General features: G+C 41.4%; 1 protein-coding gene across 4 annotated transcripts in view; it reads right to left on the minus strand.

The window, feature by feature from the left end:
• The window catches only part of LOC108232093 (myelin transcription factor 1-like), a 44436-nt gene that overhangs the window by 4374 nt on the left and 17902 nt on the right, over nt 1–22160 (minus strand). For all 4 annotated transcript variants that reach the window (XM_017409673.3, XM_017409670.3, XM_017409671.3 and 1 more), the window contains exons 8-21: nt 19461–19580; nt 19122–19212; nt 15754–15867; nt 15451–15668; nt 12371–12573; nt 11971–12186; nt 11695–11843; nt 11350–11412; nt 8447–8515; nt 8153–8215; nt 6943–7026; nt 5145–5366; nt 4632–4723; nt 3576–3679 (exon numbers count right to left, since the gene is read on the minus strand). In XM_017409673.3, coding sequence (XP_017265162.1) covers nt 3576–3679; nt 4632–4723; nt 5145–5366; nt 6943–7026; nt 8153–8215; nt 8447–8515; nt 11350–11412; nt 11695–11843; nt 11971–12186; nt 12371–12573; nt 15451–15668; nt 15754–15867; nt 19122–19212; nt 19461–19580 — 1808 coding nt within the window. The remainder of the gene's footprint in view (nt 1–3575; nt 3680–4631; nt 4724–5144; nt 5367–6942; nt 7027–8152; nt 8216–8446; nt 8516–11349; nt 11413–11694; nt 11844–11970; nt 12187–12370; nt 12574–15450; nt 15669–15753; nt 15868–19121; nt 19213–19460; nt 19581–22160) is intronic.

The raw sequence follows: 22160 nt of genomic DNA on the forward strand, positions 1-22160 counted from the left end.
CGGCCCGGGCGCCATCCTCGGCGGAGCCAGAGTTCGGGAGGGCGGCCCGGACGCCGTCCTCGGCGGAGCCAGAGTTCGGGAGGGCGGCCCGGACGCCGTCCTCGGCGGAGCCAGAGTTCGGGAGGGCGGCCCGGGCGCCGTCCTCGGCAAAACAGGCGAGAGTCGGGCTGACGTGGACCAAGCAAGCAAGAGCCAGGTGTACTGGACGCAGCGCAGACCTCTCGCCGTGGCTGAACGGAGCGAGGCGTCGACCCCGACCCTCGGTGAAGCAGCGCAGAGCGATGCGGCGATCCGGACCCTCGGCAAAGCTGCCTTAGGCGAGGTGTCCGTCCAGTTCTTTGGCGTGAATGACTGAGGTGAGGCACCGACCCACATCGTAACGGAGCAGAGCGAGGCGTCCATCCGGACCCTCGGTGGAGCAGAGCGGAGCGAGGCGTCCTCCCGGACCCTCGTAGTGGCAGAGCGAAGTGAGGCGTCCTCCAGGACCCTCGTAGTGGCAGAGCGGAGCGAGGCGTCCATCCGGATCCTCATAGTGGCAGAGCGAAGCAAGGCGTCCATCCGGAACCTCGTAGTGGCAGAGCGGAGCAAGGCCTCCTCCTGGACCCTCGAAGTAACCCAGGAGGGGAAGCTGAGGCGTCGCCGTCCGCAACCCCCTCAAAGACCAAGACAGGCGGTGGGGCGTAACCGCCGACCCCCACCGAGACACGGACTGGCGGTGGGGCGCTGCCTCCGACCCCCACCAAGACACAGGATGACAAAGAGGCGTCGCCGTCTCCCTCAGGAACGCTGACCGGCAGAGAGGCGTCGCCGCCGTTCCCCTCAGGACTGCTGACAGACTTTATAGAAGTTACTGGGGGCTCGGCAGAGGGCACAGAGAGGTCCCAGGGCTCGGCAGAGGGCACAGAGAGGTCCCAGGGCTCGGCAGAGGGCACAGGGAGCTCAGAGGGCTCGGCAGAGGGCACAGGGAGCTCAGAGGGCTCGGCAGAGGGCACAGGGAGCTCAGAGGGCTCGGCAGAGGGCACGGGGAGCTCAGAGGGATCGGCAGAGGGCACGGGGAGCTCAGAGGGATCGGCAGAGGGCACAGGGAGCTCAGAGGGCTCGGCAGACAGTTCTGAAGGGGGAACTGACAGCTCTGTAGGCGAGTCAGGAGACGGGACTGAAGGCGCTGCAGGCGGGTCTGGAGGCACTGCAGACGGAACTGAAGGTGAGATTGAAAGGTGACAGGGTGATTTGTGTGCCTGGTGAGCTGGGAATGAAGGTGGCTGAAAGCTGGTAGATGGATTTTTTAAATTTCCTTTTAACCGAATTACCGTGGTGTAAATGTGGGAGAAGTGAGCCAAACTGAGAAGACCAGGACGGGACAAAAGAATCTTTTCTATGAGTGAAAAAGCAACTAAGTTGTGTTTGGGATCTGTATTTATGGCTGTTGATGATATAAGTCTATTTATTTGAGAAGAAATGTCCAGACGTTCAGTGAGTGGAAGTCCTGAGGCTGTGATATTAGTGGCAAAGTGACTCAGATCGGGGGAAACCAGAAGGCGGGCTGAAGAGGCTGGGGGTGAATTGCTGTCAGTGAACCCTTTGGAGGCAGGAGGAGAGGCAACGGTCTGTTCCACCGGAGAAGACGTGGTGGCGGCGGAGACGTCCGACCGATCCACCGGTGGGGCTGCGGAGACGTCCGACCGATCCACCGGTGGGGCTGCGGAGACGTCCGACCGATCCACCGGTGCGGCTGCGGAGGGAGCTGCTGCCGTAGAGTACCTCCTACGACGACGGTGGCCATGAGACGCTGGAGAGACGGGTGCCGGAAAACAGGGTCCGTCCAAAAAAACTGAGCGGGTGTTCCTGTCTCAAATCCGCTAGGATCCGGGCCTTCTGCCTCGGGGAAAGGTACTCCCCGGCATCCGAGTCTGCTGGGTTCGGGGTGGGCTGGTTCATTCTGTCATGATGGGTGGAGACGGAGGCGAACCCAGAACGCAGACTCATATTAAAAAGAAACTAAATTTATTAAACAAGAAAAGTTAACAAAACAAAAGCTGACGAGGCAGCAAACAAACAAAAAAAAGAACAAACTAAAAACTAACAGGAACAGGACCGGGAACAAGCAGGACGGAAACAAACAACCAGTAACAATGAAAACGATAAACAATGAACCAGCGGAGTGTGGAAGGCAATGACCGGGTTTTAAAGACTGAGGATAATGAGGTAAGTGGAGACAGGTGGCGTGATTACAAAGTGGGGACAGGTGTAGGTGTGGCAGGGAGACAAAGAGAGACTGAGGAGGAGCAAATGAAACATGAATCAAGAGACAAGACAGAAACCAAGCAAACCAACAAACTAAATAAAAACAAAACCATAACACAGAAAAAACCCAAATCACCACATTTCCATGTTGTAAAGCACGTTGGCCGAGTTGTAAATCATGATTAAAGGCTGAATTGTGGTGGGAGTAAAGGTATCTTTTTTCTCTACACACATATCTTTAATGAATCAGGTCACTGGCAGTGTATCAAGATACATATTATATCAGTCAGACGAGATGTACAGCCTTAAACCGCGCCAGTCAATGAGAACAATAATCTGTAAATCTTTTTGGTTTGGAAAAATCAACTTCCCTGTGATGGAGATTTCTGCTTTAGGTCTTGATGTAAATGCTGCACAGTGATGTAAAAAGATGTTTAGTTCTATAGTTTCTGTCTTGTGTTTAGGATTCTTTTGGTATTTGTGATTTTATTTTGTGTCTCACGGTTTAAAACGAGCTCTACTTGTTAGATTCTGGTATCTCAAAATTCATTGTCTTCACAAAACCTTGTTTCCTGTTTTATGTTTTATGTTTAGTTTATCTTTTGTGCTTTCAGTCAAGTTTACTTTCTGTTGCTATATCACACCAGGTTTCAGTTTTTAATCAGCACATCTGAAATTAATATTTCATGGTGTTTCTCAGTATATACTGTATATTTCCAAGGTCTCAATTCTGTATTTGCCACCTTGTCCTGTACTAGTTACAGCCATTTTTTGTGTTTACTAAGGCTGATTACCTGTGGCGGCCATATTAAATCAGGTTGACTCCAAAAGTTAAGCAGATATAGATGTACATTTAATGATTACTTTCTGAGAGTTTTATTAAAATATGTAAAGTGGTTTGTTAGACATTTTGCTGACACAAACACACACACACAGATAATGAATCATTGTCATTTCCAGTGCTGTAAGGTGGTGTAATTTGGATAATCAAGTTACACAAAGTTGTACCTTTACACCAGTGGGGTCCAATACTGAGAGGGCCACTGTTCTGTCCTTTGTCTTTTAGTCGTTTCCCTGCTCCAACACACTTGATTTTATAGCTGAATTACCTCTTCAGTACATCATCAAGTTCTACAGAAACCTGTTAATCACCCATTCATTCAAATCAGGTGTGTTGAGGCAGAGAAACATCTAAAACATGTAGAAGAATTAGAATTGGTCACCATGTCTTTACACTCTTTTATCATGTCTGGCTCTACCATTAGATTACAGTGCCTAGGATGTATTTTCACACATTATTCATGTCCAGATATCAGCAGTGTAATGCTTACCTGGGTGTGCAGGTTAATCATGTCAGCTTCCATCTCTGAGTTGGACTCACTGAGTTCATTGATCTCCTTGTTGAGCTGCTTGATATCTTCATCATTGTCCAGAACTGATTAACAGTAATAACATACAAATATTAGGACAACTTCCTCTGGCTGCCACACATTCATAAAGACTAGTTTATCTGTCCAGATATGGGTCTACTGTACAGAAGGAATAACTATTTGGTTTGACTTTGACTAAAGTATTTAAATAGGAAGTATAAAATCTGACACAGGTTAATTTGTAAAAACAACATATAGACTGATGGAAAAGCTACCGGAAATCAAACTCAGTCCAACACTTTTTCTTAGCCATTCCCTCTGACCCACTTGGAGTCTATGAAGGCACATGAAACAAACTGGCCCTTACAAAAAAATCCCATGAAAATCACATGTGACTTTCAAATGGAAATCACATGCGAATCACATGTGATTCCCACATTTCCACATGTGGAAAATGGGAATCACATGTGGAAATATGTGATTTTTTTGTGAATTTTGTGGGATTTTTTTGTAAGGGGGGACGCATTTGAACTCAACATTTCTCTTTTGTTTCATTGTTTTCTCTCCTATATTTTGCATATTAAGGCAGTAGTGAGACTGTAGCAGCTAGACAGTGACAGGGTAGATGTGAAAGTTAAATAAAGGTTTACGTCTGTTTTTACAACACCTCCTCATGGAGCAATGTAGGATTATTTGTATTTGTTTTTACAAGTAAACTTGCACAGTGGATTTGGTAATTGTTTTATGCTGGATGCCCTTCCTGATGCAGCCTGGGCACAAACCCACAGCCTCAGGATTAGAAAACAGCTGTACTGACCACTGACCTACCACAGCTTCTTGGAACCATAATAAATGCAGATCATTTATTAGTTATTGCAGCTTCTGCCATTCATTGAGCAAAGGAGCCAAGGCCAAAATGAATGACTGAGTTAGAAAAGAATAAATCACAATTGTTTTTTTATCATGTCTCAAAAACTAACAAGGCAAATAGAAATGAAAATGATGCCATCCTTTTACCATCACTTGCTCTGAACTTCGCAGTTATGTATTCGTCCCCAGGTAGTTTTGCTTTTTTCTTGTTCCCTGATGCTCGTGGACAACCTGACAGACTAAAAGAGAAACACATCAGGAAGAAAAAACAATCAAATATTTGGACAAAAGTTACAGTTTTCTGGGTCCTTAAGCACAGATAAGAAGAACCAAATAGACAAATCAAACCATGCATCACCCTCGAATGGCTGGATGGATTGATTGATGGATGGATGGATGGATGGATGGATGGATGGATGGATGGACGGACGGACAGACAGACAGACAGACAGACAGACAGACAGACAGACAGACAGACAGACAGACAGACAGACAGACAGACAGACAGACAGACAGACAGACAGACGGATGGATGGATGGATGGATGAACACAGATAGATGGATGGATGGATGGATGGATGGATGGATGGATGGATGGATGGATGAACAGACAGATAGATGGATGGATGATGGATGAACAGACAGATGGATGGACGGTACCTGCGGTGTGTTAAGAAGCTGCCGTTAGCGTGTCCAGAACCATCACAGCCTGGCGTTGGGCAGGTAGGACCTTCTGTTTTGAAGGCTTTCCAGGAGAATGGAGCTCCATTCAGAAGCCCCTCCCTCTGCCTCTTTGCAGCCAGCGGACAGCCGTAGGCGCTGCGGTGGGTAGCATACTTCCCACTGATGTGACCGAGACTGTCACAGCCAGGGACTGGACACCTGGACACAGGCAGGAGACAAGTCTCACTGGACAAGAAACATACAGACAGACACATCAAAATCTGTTCATTAATTATTAATGATATAAATGTAATGATGACTAAAACAATGTTCTCATTTATTAACCACTTCTAAATGTTGTAGAAAATACATTATCTCAACATGTTCCAAGAACATACAAAAATAGAATGCATTTGTTCCTAACGTAAACCTTTTTACTTGATTATTTTTGGGAAAACTGACTTCTGTTTTGTCTTCTATCATTATTATTATTATTATTATTATTATTATTATTATTATTATTATTATTATTATTATTATTACTGCTACTACTACTATTATTATTATTATTATTATTCAGATTAAGCTGTATCATATTTTCTGTCAAGAATGTTGAGGACAAGGTTTGCACTATTGTTTTAATGTAGGTTGGTTATAAACAAAGTAAAGGTGAAATCTATTGATCCACCTTCAGTGAGCTCAGTATTTGAAATAAAACCCCAATTCAGAAAAAGTTAAGTCATTGAGTAAAAATGATTAAAAACAGAATGCAAGGATTTGGAAATCTCTTAAACCGATATTTTATTCACAATAGAACATAGTGAAGACAAAGTGTTGAAACAAAAAGTATTTTCAGAAACATTTAGCTAATTTTGAATTTTATGGTAGCAACATATCTCAATAAAGTTAGGACAGGGGCAATAAAAGACTGTAAAACCGTAAAGTGGTACAAATAGGAAACAGCTGGAGGAGTGTTATGAAACTAATTAGGTAAATTGTCAGTAAGAAGCCTGGGTATAAAAAGAGCATTTTTAGAATAATATATGCTCCCATGCAGACATTATTTTCAGGTAAGGCTTTGCATAATTAAGCAAGACAATGCTAAACCTCATACTGTGTTCATTCCAGCAGCACGGCTTTGTCATAGAAGAGTCCAGCTGCTGAAATGTTCTGCCTGCAGCCCAAACCTCTCATCAAAAATAAAAACATTTGATGCATCATGGAATGGAAAATCCAGCGAAGAAGAGGCAGGACTCTAGAACAGCTAGAATGCTCCATCAAACAAGAATGAGGCAACATTCCTCTCCAAAACCTCCAGCAGCTGCTCTCCTCAGTTCATGTTAAAAGAGGAGGGGATGAGTCACCAGTGAGACACATGGCTCTGTCCCAACTTTTTGGACATGTGTTACTGACATAAAATTCTAAATTAGATTATTTGTCCTAAAATGGTACGGTTGCTTAGTTTAAGCATTTGATTTGTTGATTATGTTTCATTGTGAATATGGGTTTGTGAGATTTTCAAATCACTGCATTTAATTTTTATTTACATTTACACAATGTCCCAACTTTTTCAGAGTTGAGAATGCAAAACAGTATAAAAATATAGTAGTATAAAACAATAGTATAAAACATTGCCTCTAATGTTTCTTTTTGTTTCCTAAGGGTTAGGGTTAAATTATATCTGGTGGACACCAACAACACCTGGATTCATCTGCTGCTGATTCTAAATGTCCATATAACAACATTAAGTATATTTCTAATTAGACTATCAAATCAGATTAAATGAGCTGCTCACTTCAGCAGCTCAGAGTCTTCCTTGTCGTCCTTGGTGGGGGTTGTTTTGACTCCACCTTTCTTGGCTCGAGGACATCCTGACAAACTGGCAGCAGAATAGAGAGAAACATTTCAACATTTCATCTCAAAATGACAAGTTAAAAACCTGTTCCTACCGGAAATCAGAAGTAAAATTAAAATCCTACAATTCCTAGAAAGTATGCACCCACTTGCTGAGTTTTAGTATAAAATCATGTTATCTTGAGAAAAGATGGAGTTGTAGCCATTTTGGTTGAACCTTGTTTATGACATAATGTGTAATTTAATGTCACATTATGTTAATATCTGTTATGAATTACTCTCAGCTACTATCACATTAAATTTTAGCTTAATATCTGTAAACTTCTCTGAGTTATAGCCAATTTTGTGTTGGCTAATATTGTTTAGCTGTAGCAGCCAGGTTGATTTGGCCTGACATCAGAAGTAATTCAGTAGTATATGTTTATTCAATAATTAATTTCTGAAAGTCTCCTCAAAGTCCATTCATTAGCTCATGAGATATTTTGCTAACAGACAAACAGGGTTGACTCCAAAAGGTAATGATGAAGTATTAAGCAAGGATCATGTGCAATAAGTAGTATAAGGAGTATGCATTGTGAATGACTCTCAGCCACATCAAATCTATAAAACTGACTGATTTAAAGCCATTTTTGTGTTGTCTAGTCAGTTGCCTGTGGCAGGTATCTTGCATTAGATTAGCTCCAAAAGAGAAAAGGTTGTAGAGATGCATCCAATGATTATTCTCTGAAAGATTTGTTAAACTCTATCCAGTCACTTATTAAATGTTTTACTAACAGACATAGTTGACTTCAAATATGTAATGGCAAAATTTTTAACAAAGATCTTGAACAGTTTGTTAGTGCTCAAAATATATGTTGGGGATCCGTCTTCCACACCCAGTTTTAGGTCAGTAGTTGTAAAATGGACTGAGTTATCATAATCTTTGTGTTTTTTAAGACCAGTTGGCTAAGGCAGACATCTTGTATTGAGATAACTTCAAAGCTTAGATGTACATCCAATGGTTACTTTCTCCAAGTTTTTAGAAAATTTGTTCAGTGGTTTGTAAGAGATGTTGGTAAAATTCAGACACATGAACACATGCACAGACAGAAGCAAAAGCACGTTATAACCCGTCTTCGCCTTTTGGCAGTGGCGATAACAAGAACTCCCACCTTCTGTGTGAAGCGTAGTTTCCAGTTATGTGTCCTGAGCCATCACAGCCTGGAGTCGGACACCTGAGGGACATGCAGACATCCTTTCAGCTTGGAATCACAAAGCTTGAGCACTCTTATGAAATAAATTATTACTGTTTTTGTTTGTGCAAAGTAGGAATCAGCTGATTCAGAGTGAACGTTTATCTGACATATATTATGAAGAGGAGAGCATTCACAGAGCTGTAGCTGCTGTAGCTGCTGCAGAGTTCAGTCACTATGTTAAGGGTGAGAGTCAGGAGAAAACACACATACTTCAGTTCAGCTGTGTGGGCAGCCATAAGGGTCCGAAGGGACTTATCAGCAAGAGGACAGCCTGAGAGACTGGAAGATCAGAAAAAGTGTTTCAGAAAACCACATCCAGAATTGAATGTTAGACTTTCACAGAAGTGAAGAACAAGAACAGAACCAAAAGAAGACACAAGACTGGGTCAGACCACACAAGGAATGATTGAAAGTACTATCTGCTGTCTAAGGGGTGTTGTGGTTAGAAAAAAAGATCTGAATGATGACTTTGTATGCACAGAATAGAATAGAATAGAATAGAATAGAATAGAATAGAATAGAATAGAATAGAATATGTAAAAAGTTTGGTGAGGCTATGGAGCAAGACTTTGGCAAACCATCAGGTGCTTTAGGCAGAGAAAGCAGTGATGTTTACCTCAGTTGAGTTATTTTATTTTTTGACTTTTTTTGAGGAACACCTCCCTGAACTCTGTCACCGGACTGGACAGTTTACTGTCACAATCCATGTTTTCTGATTGTTTATTGTTTTTGTGGCAGTTTTTCGTGTTCATTGTTCTGAGTTTCTTTTCCGTTAATATAGTTTTTGTTGTGATGTTTCTTTGCATTTAGTTCCTCTGTGCCATCAGCCACTTCTCCCTCAGTCAGTACCGTATTTTCTGCACTATAAGACGCACTGTCAATAAATGGTCCATTTCTGAACTTTTGTCATATATAAGGTGCACCGGAGTATAAGGCGCATTGTTGTACACCTCCCAATTTTCAATTTTCAATCATCAGTTTCTGTCTTTCAGGCAAAACTCACACAAGAATACCGCACTGACATAAACGTCAAGTATAAACGCCTCCACTGCTTGCTAAGGTCCGCACGCTGCGTGTGGAGCCCTGCGCGACACTTTAGAGTGCGACTATATCTGAGCCTTAATGCTGCAAGCGGTGCAGCTTTGTAGTGGTGCTACAACATTACGACTTCTTACATATATAAGGCGCTCCGGATTATAAGGCGCACTGTTGATTTTTGAGGAAATTAAAGGCTTTTGAGTGCTTCTTATAGTCCAGAAAATACGGTACTTTTCCATTGTCTGCCTGCCACACCCATCTGCACCTGTTCCCTGTCTCATCCTTAGCCTAAACATTTTGTTTCTCTGCTTTTCATCTCCGATCAGCCATTGATGCTCATTGCTCAGCCTTAGGACTCCTCGTGCTCATTCATTAAGCTCCCTATGTTTTTTTTAAGTTTTGTTGGCTAATAAACTGTTAAGTTTCATCGGAGCACCTTGTGCGGTCTGCATTCCTGGGTCTGAACTTACAAACCTCGACATTATGAGGTGAATGAGTGGAAGCTTTTTAGCTGCATTATATCTTCATGTTTATAGTTTGAGCCAATCAGAATCAATCTCTGCTACAGATGTCTGTCAGGAAAAGCCAAAAGGTTTATATGGTCATAATATATTAAAAGAGATTAAAAAATAATAATAAATAAATAAAAACTGTCCAAGCAGTGATTTCACTTTCTTTTTCTCATTTTTAGGTGATTTTATTAGTCAGTTCATGATCTTTTTATTGTGCTGATATATATTTCTAATGTCTACTAGCTCCATCAGTTTAGGTTAGCAGATTACCAGTTCAAGATTACAGATCACCAGTTTAGGTTTTCAGATTACCAGATTAGGTTTGCACAGTACCACTTTGAATTGTCATATAACAAATTTATTTTAGCAGATTTCCATCTTAGGTCAACATGTTACCTGCTGAGGTTGGCAAATTACAAGTTTGGGTTATCAGATTACCAGTTTATTTTTTTAAAGGGGACCTATTATTCTTCCTTGAACAAGTCAGGACAGGTCTGTGGGCTCTACAAAACATCTTAATTACATTTAATACACAAAATCATTCTCAGATATTGATATTTCACCTGATCAGTTCTGCCTGTTTTGAGGTCATTTCAGAATGAGCGGTTTTAGGGCTCTGTCACTATTATGCAAATAAGCTGCTGTTGGCCACGCCCCCCCAACTCAGTGTCCCGTCTCAAACCATAAAAACTCTCTGAAGGATTAAACGCTTCAGATCTGAATTTGTATTGTTATCAATTCACAAAGAAAAAAAATAAATAAATAAAGCCAGGATCAACCGGGGTAGCAGCAGCAGGGTCAGTTCAATCAGACACCCCCTCCTCCTCCCCCGAACCCGAAAAGTGTCCGGACAGCTGCCTAGTAAAGATCAGTTTTATTTTTTTTCCAACTTTTCTTCTCTTTTATTAACATAGTTCTAATGTCAGTTCAGACAAACCTGCCGTGCCTTTAACAGAGACATGTTTCTGGTACAGGTGAGCTGGTCAAACTACAACTTTCTTTGGCAATATTGTGGGAACATTGCTATCAAAAATAAAATGAAGACACACAGCTCTGTTCTCCATGATGGGAGAACATGCATGGATACAAGAAAACCTTTTCCTTTTACAGCAGACACTGTTCAGCGATAAAACCAGCAGAATCTTCTTGTAATGAAGTGGACGGAGCTCCACTTGGGTTGCTAGGTGAGGGGCTGGGTTCGACTTGGGGTTGCTAGGTAACGGGGATTGTGATGCAATAATCTCAAGGTTTTTGAAACAGGTCATTTTGCAGACACCAGAAAACATTTACTTATTCTCAAAAAAACAGCTGGGTGGTTTACTTTTGTGCTTTGACTGTTTCTAGAAGCAGTAGATACCCAAATGGAAGTACAAAAACATGCAAAAAGTGTTTTTTGCAAAATAGGTCCCCTTTAAACTATGGGTTAAGGTTTGCGGATTACCAGTTTAGGTAAGCAGGTTGCCAGGTCAGCATTTACAGGGAACAAGGAAAACTAACTCATCTTCAGGTTTAACTGAAACATCTCAGTTAAACCAGAAGATCTTTCTGAACCACAGGTCTTACCTTCGATGTGATGCATAATTTCCAGTTATGTGTCCACTGCCATCACAGCCTGGTGTGGGACATCTGAGAGAAAAAAGAAATTAACCCACAGATCGGTCAATCACTTGTATACCACAAAAATCTCTTGTTTTTTGTCCTCACCAAATAATTAAGGATGTCAAAATAGGCTGAAAGTTAAAAGTCTAAAATTCCAGCTCACAGCTCTGCAAATCATCTCCTAACTTCTTGTTGGCACTGACATGGATTTATATATATGTACAAAAAAACATGGATTGTATACTGTAGGCTAGCTTTCCCTGTCAAGTTAAGTTTTAAAGTGAGGTTTTGCAAAAAGACTAGACTTACACAAGAATATCTTTTTTGCTGTCTTTTGGCTGAAACTTGACCTTAAAGCTGCTGGTAGTAACTTCACCGGGGTACTTTCGATCCTCCAGGTTCTCCTGATCATCTTCTTCCCCATCAGAGGATGTATATGAAGGAGCTGTGTACTCCATCTAAACAAAGGGAAATATGAAATGTGGCTGGCACATTCATGGAAAAAATCTCCAGAGTTGTATTTCATGGGTAAACAATGGTACAAAATTCAGACATATAAAATGTGTCAGTAGATGTTTTCAGTACCTCCTCATGATCTTCCTCCTTGACTTCACTTGACTTGGTAAAATCCAGAGGACTGTCCCAGTCTGACTGAGTGTGGACCTGAGACAACATGGCTCCTACATGTTGAGAAGAGGAAGATGAAGAGGATGAAGGGTCTGGAGACTGCATGTCCTCTCTCTTGGTTTTCTTCATGCTGAGGTCCAATGTGCCATTCTCATCCACCTCAATATCCGACTCCTGAGTATTAAGATACAAGGTGTAACTGAGGTAAAGATGTCAAAACCAATTCAAAGACTCATCAGTTTAAAACTCATGGCTTTTCTGATCCACATGTTCAAGAGGCTTTGGGTAAGTTAAGAAACTTTCAGACGCAACTACAAGTGTTTTACAACAACTGTCTGCTGTCTCTCTGTTTGTATACCTTGGTGCAGGGCTCCCTGGGTTGGGTGCTGAGGGTCTCGGGTCTCTCCCAGCAACGAGTGGACAGATTGAGGATGGCTGTTGCTGCCATGTGTGCTGCCTCTGCGTCTTGGCTGTAGTCATACCCACTGGAGGACAGGGTGGGCTTAGGAAAACTTCCTGACACGCAGTGACTAGGGGAGGGCGCCTTGGGAAAAGATTTAGCTGTGTTCAAATAGAAAGAGAAAACATGGCAGAAAAATGCTTAAATGCAATATGTCTGTTTGACTTTCTGTAGGATTAGATGATTTAATCGTTTTGCAGGTGTTTGGACATTATGTGAATTGCTGACTGTGAAAAATAATAAGACACATGCTGGACCGAATGTCCAAGATTTCACAAGTCAAAATAAAAACTAATGAATACAGTAAAAGAGTAATGGATTAGCATTCCTTCAAAGAATGCATGTGACCCACTGCCTTCAATGCCAGAGTTTTAGATTAAATGTTTAGATCAGTAAAAATTATGACCCAAGATGCAGAAATGCATAAGGACTCAGTGGGGGATTATTATTATTATTATTATTATTATTATTATTATTATTATTATTATTATTATTATTATTATTATTATTATTATTATTAATATTAATATAATAATAATAATAATAATAATAATAATAATAATAATAATTTTTTAAAAGACCTGGATTACTAAAGCATAAAAGGATACAAACAGAATAAGAACAAAGAACTTAAGTAAACTGGGAGGAGTGATTACAAGTGGAGACAGCTGATCTGATTAGTGAACAAGGAACAGGTGAGGGATTAGAACCAGGAATTATCTCAAAACAAGGAAGTAAGAAAAAGAAAACACAATGAATAATATGACAAGATAAACTGAATCTAAAACATCAACCAAATACCTACAAATCGACAAAACAAAACACAAAGCACCCAAGATCATGACAAAGATCATCTTATGAAGAGAAGAAAGCAACAGCCTTTGTGGTCAAACCTTAAAAATAACGTTAATCATCATCTAATGCAATATTGTGAGATCTTGCAAGATGTGTTGTTGCTTGAAGTATATGTTGACATGGCTCTCAGCTGCAACCACATCAAATTCAGCCTAATAGTGTCAGGATTTCGGGTCGTTCTTGTGTTTCTGATTCATGTTTCAGTTTGGGTTTATTGTTTCTTTTATTTTGTTATTTAGTAGCCTTTATGTTTAGTCTGGGTTTTGTTCAGTCTTTGTTTCCTGTCATTATTCACTTGTCCTCTGTTATCACTTGTTTACCGGCCACACCTATCTCCACTCCTTGTTAGCTATCACTCACCTGTGCCCACTTCCCCTCACTCCCCTCTGCTTTTAAAACCTGGTCATTTCCTCCATGTACTCGCTGGTCCATTGTCGTTTTTCTCTTTCTGTCTGGGTCCCCTTATGTCCGCCTCTAATGTCTGCTACTGTTTTGATAGTGATGGGTAAATGAAGCTTCTCTGAAGCACTGAAGCTTGTTTTGGAAAGGGTTCATTATTCGAAGCAAAGTATAAAGAGACGCTTAAAGAAACAAGATGAAGTGCTTTATTATGACAGAGTTGAAAGCTGTTTAATATCAGGAGATATTTCTGTCTGTTTTCTCTGTGCTGCTTTGAACAGGTATTTTTTGTGGGTGAAAGAATAAAGTTATGGTTGTTTATGGTTTATATAAATAAACTCAAACGGCAGAATGTCCTCTCTTCCTCACTGGCTCCATGTTTTACTATCTGGCTGGTTTGTTATTTTGCAGTACTTCCTCTCCAAAACACACCACAAATTCCTCCAATGGTTCACGTCCCTCTAAATCTTTTGAATCAGGCACTAAAGCAGTGGTGTAACTTCAACACTTTCGAAGCTTCGGACGTCATTGATCACGTGACTTTTACCGAACGAATCACGATCCGACACAGAGCTTCTGAAACACTGTGAGGGGGTTTTCGATACATGCGCCGGAGCTTCAGCTTCAATTTGCCCATCACTAGGTTTTGGATTTAGTTTTGTCTTGTACTTAGTTTCATTTTTGCTGCCTCATCAGCTTTTGTTTTTGTTCTTTTTATTTTAAAATAAATTATTTTATTTCTCAGAATCCACAATGAGTCTAAACATTGGGTTTGCTGCAATCTCAAATATCCGTAAAACTGACTAAGTTTTAGCCATTTTTGTTCTGGCTAAGATCAATTAGCTGTGGTGGCTATCTTAAATTAGGGTGACTCCAAAATTTAATCAGCTGCGGATGTATACATCCAATGATTATTTCTGGAAGTTTTATAAGAATCTGTAGAGTGGTTCCATGAGATATTCCTCAAACAGGCTAACTTAAAGTCTTAAAAACAAATCTTCAAATGGATTTGCTCCAAAGGTGGTTCAATAGTAGATGTGCATCCGAAATTTACTTTTTAAGAGTCTCATTGAAACTAATTTGTTAAAATGGTTTATTAGATATTTTGCTAAAGCTACAAACAATACATACAGAAATAAAACAAACAGGTAAAAACGCTACCACTTTTGACAGCAAGTGATAATCAAGGTGCATAAATGGTGTCTATTTTGTATGCTAAAGTCTAACAAATGTACTTTAGTTTATAAAGAATATACCTTTTATAGATATAATAAATGGGTAAAAACAAACAAACAAAACAAAAAAAGTAGAACTCTTAAGGGTATCATCCTTCAAGCTGGATTCAGAGCAATGAGCCAGTGTAACTTCTTAGGTCTATTACTGTACCTTGATGTTTTTACTGTAAAGATGATTAGCTGAAATTTAATTCTTATTTCTTTTTTTATGAAAAATATGTATTTATAAATCAATTTTAAAGCATCAGTTTGAGGACAATATTTTATTTTTTAAAAAAATGGCACTTTAACTTGATGATTTTTTTTTGTTTATTAGTTTAAGAAATCAGTCACTGTTGGCACGGCATTGTGCTTTACATCTATGTTAAACCCAGGAATTTGTGCTGTTTCGAAGTATTTGGCTGAAAAGAAATTTCACAGGGGGTACATTACTAAACAAAGAGTACAGAGTACCACTGATCTAAGGTAGCACTAGAGCATGGCTCTTACATTTGAAGGCCTTGGGGGATGTGTTAGCAGTGCTGGGTGTCTTTGGGATGATCATCCTTTTCCCAAACACCTGCACATCAAAGCTTGCATAGTCAAAAGACACCTTGGAGTATTTCTCCAGCTCCTTGGCAAGGTTGGCTCGAGGTGTGGTGGTTACGGTGTTGGGCCGGTAACTGCCATACTGAGGGATTTCCAGCTGTTTCACGAAACACATGGGCCTGGAGGAGACATCATGTTATGAACAAACACTGTTGCTGTCAATCAGATATTAAAACAGTTAAAAATCCAACATTCAGCTCTTACCTGAGCACTCTGTCAGAATTGGAAGAGGGTTCGGTGGCTGCAGCTTGCAAATGAACCTGTTTGTCCTGGTTCTTGTTCAGCTTAGCAGCTGCAGCGATTGGGCAGCCAGAAAGACTAACAGGAAATACACATCCTCAAGTTTACATGAAATTTTAAAAACTCTTATCAAAGATAAACATTTTTTGGATTATAGAGCAGATTAAATAAGTGTTAATAGTATTAAAATAAGATGAGTTCTCATTTATTTTCACAGTGTTTTTATAGCATGTATAAATATTCACTAATATAAACTGTACAAAAATATTTTTTAGTTATTACTTCTGTACAGTAAAGTGAAATTCAACCCGATAACAAACTGCATCCGGTCATATACAGTGCCTTTAAAAGTATTTATACTCCTTCAACCTTTCCACATTTTGTAACATTACAACCACAAACTTCAAAGTACTTTACTGGAATTTTATGTAATAAACCAACAAAAAGTAGTGTACATTTGTGAAGTAGAAAGAAAATGATACATGGTTTTCAACCTCTTTCCAAATAAAAATCTGAAAAGTTTTGCATACAGTTGTATTTACTCCTTTACTTTGATACATCTAACTAATTTCCAGCACAGTCTAATTGGTTATATAGCAATATCCTGAGCTTTGAACATCCCATGGAGCACTGTTCAATCAATTATCTAAAATAGATAGCATATGGCACAACTATAAACCTACCAAAGCATGACCATTCACCTCAACTGACAGGCTGAGCAAAGAGAGCGTTAATCTGAGAAGCAGCCAAGAAGCCCATAGTAACTTTGGAGAAGCTGCAGAGATCTGGGACACAGGACATCCATTAGTTGTGCACTCTACAAATCTGTCCTTTACTGTAAAGTGGCAAGAATAAAGCCACTTTTAAAAAACAGCCAGAAGAAGTTCTGTTTGTAGTTTGTCACAAGTCATGTAGGGATGCAGCACATGTGATAAAAAGCTGCTCTGCTCAAATCAGACCAAAACTGAACTTCATGACCTAAATGTAAAATGCAACATGTGGCAGAAAGCTACCACTGCACATCACCCTGAACACACCATCCCAACTATGAAACATGGTAGTGGCAGCATCATGTTATGGGGATGGCAGCTGGTCAGAGTTAATGGTAAGATGGATGGAGCTAAACACAGGACAATCCTGGAAGAAAACCTGTTACAGGCGGGGGTGGAGGACAGAAACATCCACCCACAGCTACATGGGTTAGACCAAAACATATTCATTTGTTAGAGTGAACCAGTCAAAGTCTAGACCTAAATCCAACTGAGAATCCATGGCAAGACGAGAAAACTGCTGTTCACAGATGCTCTCCATTGTGACTGAGGCTGAGTGTTTTGCAAAAACTCAGTCTCTAGATGTCTAAAGCTAGTAGAGACAGCCCAAAACACCTGCAACTGGAATTACAGTGAAAAAGTGGTTCTACAAAGTATTGACTCAGGGGAGCTAAATACAAATACACTCTACAGTTTCCATCCATCTATCTACCTATCTGTCCATCCATCCATCCATCCATCCATCCATCCATCCATCCATTCATTCATAACCACTTATCTGTGGTTAGATCGCAAAGACAACAGGTCCAGGAGATAAACCCAGGCATCCCTCTCCCCAGCTCCTCCTGGGGGATCCCAAGGTGTTCCCAGCCCAGAGAGGATACATAATCCTGCCAGTAAGTTCTGGGTTTGCCCTGAGGTCTCTTCCCAATGGGACATGTCCCAAAAACCTCCAAAGAGAGGTATCCAGGAGGCATCCTAATCAGATGCCTGAACCACCTCAACTGACTCTTTTTGATGCAAAGGAGCAGCAGCTCTACTCAGAGCTCCTCCCAGATGATGAAGCTCCTCAATCTATCTCTCAGGCTGAGCCCGGCCACCCTACGAAGAAAGCTCATTTCAGCCACTTGTGTCTGGGATCTCATTCTTTCTGTCATGATCCAAACCTCATGACCATAGGTGAGGGTTGGAATGTAGATGGACCAGTAAGTCAGGAGTTTTGCCTTTAGACTCAACTCTTTCTTCACCATGACCAATCGAAGCAATGCTCTAATTACTGTGGACAAGGCCCTATTCTGTCGATCCATCTCCCACTCCATTCCCAGATACTGGACTCCTCCACATGAGGCAGAGACTCATTCCCGACCAAAAGGGAGCATTCCACCCATTTCCGGTTGAGAATCATGGACTCAAACTTAGAGGAGCTGACTCTCATCCCAACCACCTTCACACTCGGCTGAGAATAAGCTCAACTTTGTGCCAAGAATGCAGACACAGCTCCTGCTTTGGTTATACAGGGACTGGATAGCCCTCAATAGCAACCCAGGCACCCCATACTCCCACAGCACCCCCCACAGCCAAGTTCTTTCAAGGGTGAAGATCTGGTCCACTGTTCCACAACTGGAATGAAAGCCACACTGCTCCTCCTAGATCAGAGGTCCCATAATCAGTCAGAGCCTCCCTTTAAACACCACAGAGTAAACTTTCCTGGGAGGCTGAGAAGTGTGATCCCCGATAGTTGGAACACACTCTCCGGTCCCCCTTTTTAAATAATGGGAACCACCACCCCGGTCTGACACTCCACAGGCATTGTCCCGGTTCTCCATGCGACACTGAAGAGACGTGTCAACCATGACAGCTCCACAACTTCCAGAGGCTTTAACAACTCAGGGCAAATCTCATCCACCTCTGGCGCCCTGCCACCAAGCAGCTTTTTGACTACCTTGGTGACCTCTGCCATGGTAATGGACTCAACTTTCCCTGAGTGCCCAGACTGTGCCTCCTCAAAGGTGGATATGGTGGCCAGATTAAGGAGATCCTTAAAGTGCTCCTTCCACCACTCAACAATATCCCCAGTCTGTGTCAGCAGTTCTCCACTCAGACCAAGCACGGCCTGAGATTGGGCCTGCTTTCTCTTTCTGAGTCATCAAACGGTTGGCCAGAACCTCTTTGAGACCAACTGAAAGTTCTTCTCCATGGCTTCTCCAAACTACTCCCATCCCCAAGTTTTTGCATTCATAACCACAGAGGCTGCAGTCCTTCTGGCCACCCTGTACCTGTAAGCTGCTTCGGAAGTCCTCAAGGACAGCCAAGCCCTAAATGGGCTGAAGTTTTCAGAAATTTTAAAAACCATGCATCATTTTCTTTCTACTTCCTAATTATGAACTACTTTGTAGGATGTAACTTTAAACATGTTTAAAGGCACCATAATTTTACTTCTTTTGAACATCTTTATGAATTGTTTGTAAAAGATAAAGAGATATTCTTGATGTTTACTGGTTTTATTCAGAATTGTAAACAGATATACAATTTGTTTTGTGTGTTTGTGTATGTTTTATTAACCTGCGGTGTGTGTTGCGGTTACTGTTGACATGGCCTTGGCCAGTGCAGCCAGGAGTGGGACACTTCAACACATTCTCATGCATGGCCAAAACTACAGACACACAGCAGATGTACACTCAGGTCAGTATGTTTAGTTCTGAGCCAGTATAAGCATTATAGAGTAGCAGGAAAGACAACAACAAGTGACAACAGCAGATGTTATTATAACAACATTAGAGGATGTTTTTTATTATTAATTCTAATATTAGTGATGAAAATGATTATGTCTGTTGTTATTTTGAATAAATCTCAGGTTCCATTTGTATACTTGTTGGTCAGGTTCCTGGTACATTTACTCACTCTCTGGAGGGATTCGGTCTTTGTGAGGACATCCAGATAGACTGCGGTGGTGAGGGTATAACCCAGTGACATGACCTGTCCCATCACAACCTGGGGTTGGACACTTCACTTCTTTTTTATCTGAATACAAAACAATGTGATGCAGAGGGTGAATTAAAGCACAATAATAATGAACGGTTGCTTTTTTAAATATTGTGGAGAATTTACTTTGACTACAGCTCTAGCCATAAAGTAGTGCTTTAGTTATCTACTGAACTGAAGATCAATTGTTCAAATTCTGGTCGGATCAACTTCCAGTAACTTCAGTGCATAATGAGTGAGGAAAAAAAAGCTTTACCTGATTTTGATTACCAAGGTTAGATGTTGGTAATTAATACTTTCTAATAAGAAATGAAGTACCAAAATGAGACATTCATGTGCAGGGACTGAGAACCTAACACTGTTGAAATTCTACTACTCAAGCAAGCCTAAAGAGAGGATTTATGTGGGAAGGATGGATGTGGGAGGAACTATGAAAACCTGGAAACCCAACACTCAAACTGACTCATAAACAACTTTGGACACAGTGTTCCAACATTCAAGCAAGATTTCTGCTATCCCACCTAGAGTTTGACAAGGTACAGCAAACATGCAATGGCAAGGGGGAGCCATGATGACAGATACATGGGGATATGTCATTGTCCCCACCTTCTGAGTATGGGTATTAAGCCCCATTGAAAAGCCCTGTGGAACTGAATACAACGGCAGCTGACCTGAGACTGATAATGATGACAAAGTTAGACTTGCACCCATTGCCAAGGCTAAGTGATAAAGTACCCTCTGAAAGTATGCTATAAGATGTGAAACCAGCACTACATACTATACTTTTAAGGCCCATCATAGAAACCAGCAAGCTGGTTCCACAAACCATCAATGATCATTAAAATGCTTGACTATAAGATCAAGCCTATAGTTAATGAAGAGCATTGTTCCCCACTGAGGAGGAGGCTGGAAGCTAAAATAAAGGCAACACAGAGAGAAATCAGCAAGCTGTCACGACAACAAAAGGTGCAATGAAGAAAAGACCTACCACAAAAATAATGCAACTTGTCCATTTCTGGGACTCTAAGACTGCCAAACAACATCTCAGCTCTGGCTACTTGCCTAAGAAAATACACTGAAGAAGTAGAAACCAGGAGGGTAAACAAAGTATTCTTCAACCCCACCATCTAAAGCAGGGGTGGGCAATCCTGGTCCTTGAGGGCCACTATCCTGCAAGTTTTACTTCTTTCCTTGGTCCAACACACCTGATTCAGTGGTTAAATCACCTCTTCATGTTCTGCAGAAGCCTGTTAATCACCCATTGATTCAGATCAGGTGTGTTGGAGCAGAGAAACAAGTAAAACATGCAGGATGGTGGCACTGGAGGACTAGGGTTGCCCACCCCTGATCTAAAGTGTACTCTCAGTGGCAGGGGAATAACACAAGAGTAGATCCACCCAGAGCTGAGACTGAGCAATACTGTAGAAGCATATAGAAGAAGGAGACATCAAATGATGATATTGCCCCATGACTACAGGCACTAAGATCGGTACACACATATCTCACAGAACAAGAACCAGCATTTATCACAGACAGTCTCAGTTAGGTACGAGGAGAATGAACACCTTTCTGCATAAATAAGCTAGCTGCTAATAGAAGGCACCCACCCAGAGTTGTTGGCCAAGGTTGGACAGTCCTGATCATGAAAATCCCCACAAACGGGCAGTCCCAAACCAGCTAAAGGCCAATCACCTGCCTTTGTATAAAATAGAAGCTGCCATCAAGCATCAAAACGTCTAAAATAAATACATGAGTCAATATCTGAGTGAGGCACAAAAATGAATAAGCACAACACCAGGGGCTTCATGTACAAAGTGTGTGTATGCACAAAATGTGTCATTTCACACAAAAGTTTGGATGTATCAATAATGAAATGACTGTGGAAATGTGTGCAACCTCATGCCCACTTTATTGCTGGTATATGCACATTTCTGCAGGTTTTGGTCCTTTGGTGACACTTAGAGGCTGTGCTGGGAAACTGTCAATGATGTGAAAACAATTATTGGACACATTTGAGAGAGTTGTACTATGAAGCAACATTTCCTGCTTCGCTGCTATATTGAACTGAAAGTCAGAGTTTTTAGTGTTGGAGAATTTGTTTGAGCAAGGCTAGATCTCCATGGTAATAGAGTTTTGTGTAGTTGTAAGTAAGAAGCACAACCAGTTTACTCATTGTTCCTAAAAATATTATAGATATAGTTTTGCTCAGTGCTGGAACATTTAAAATATGCATTGGACCCTCAGCAGGGTCCTTGAGGGTGCATGGGAGTTCGCCCAACCAGTCTACATGTGTCTTGTGAACTTGGAGAAGGCGTTTGACCGTGTCCCTCGGAGAATCCTGTGGGGGGTGCTCCGGGAGTATGGGGTACCGGGCCCTTTGATACGGGCTGTTAGGTCCCTATATGACCGGTGCCAGAGCTTGGTCCACATTGCCAGCAGTAAGAGATTGAAGAGATCGACAGGCGGATTGGTGCAGCGTCTGCAGTGAAGCAGGTGCTGTACCGGTCTGTCGTGGTGAAGAGAGAGCTGAGTCAAAAAGCGAAGCTCTCGATTTACCGGTCGATCTACGTTCCTACCCTCATCTATGGTCACGAGCTTTGGGTAGTGACCGAAAGAACG

The sequence above is a fragment of the Kryptolebias marmoratus genome, linkage group LG8 (genome assembly GCF_001649575.2).
Source record: "Kryptolebias marmoratus isolate JLee-2015 linkage group LG8, ASM164957v2, whole genome shotgun sequence".
NCBI classification, from domain to species: domain Eukaryota; kingdom Metazoa; phylum Chordata; class Actinopteri; order Cyprinodontiformes; family Rivulidae; genus Kryptolebias; species Kryptolebias marmoratus.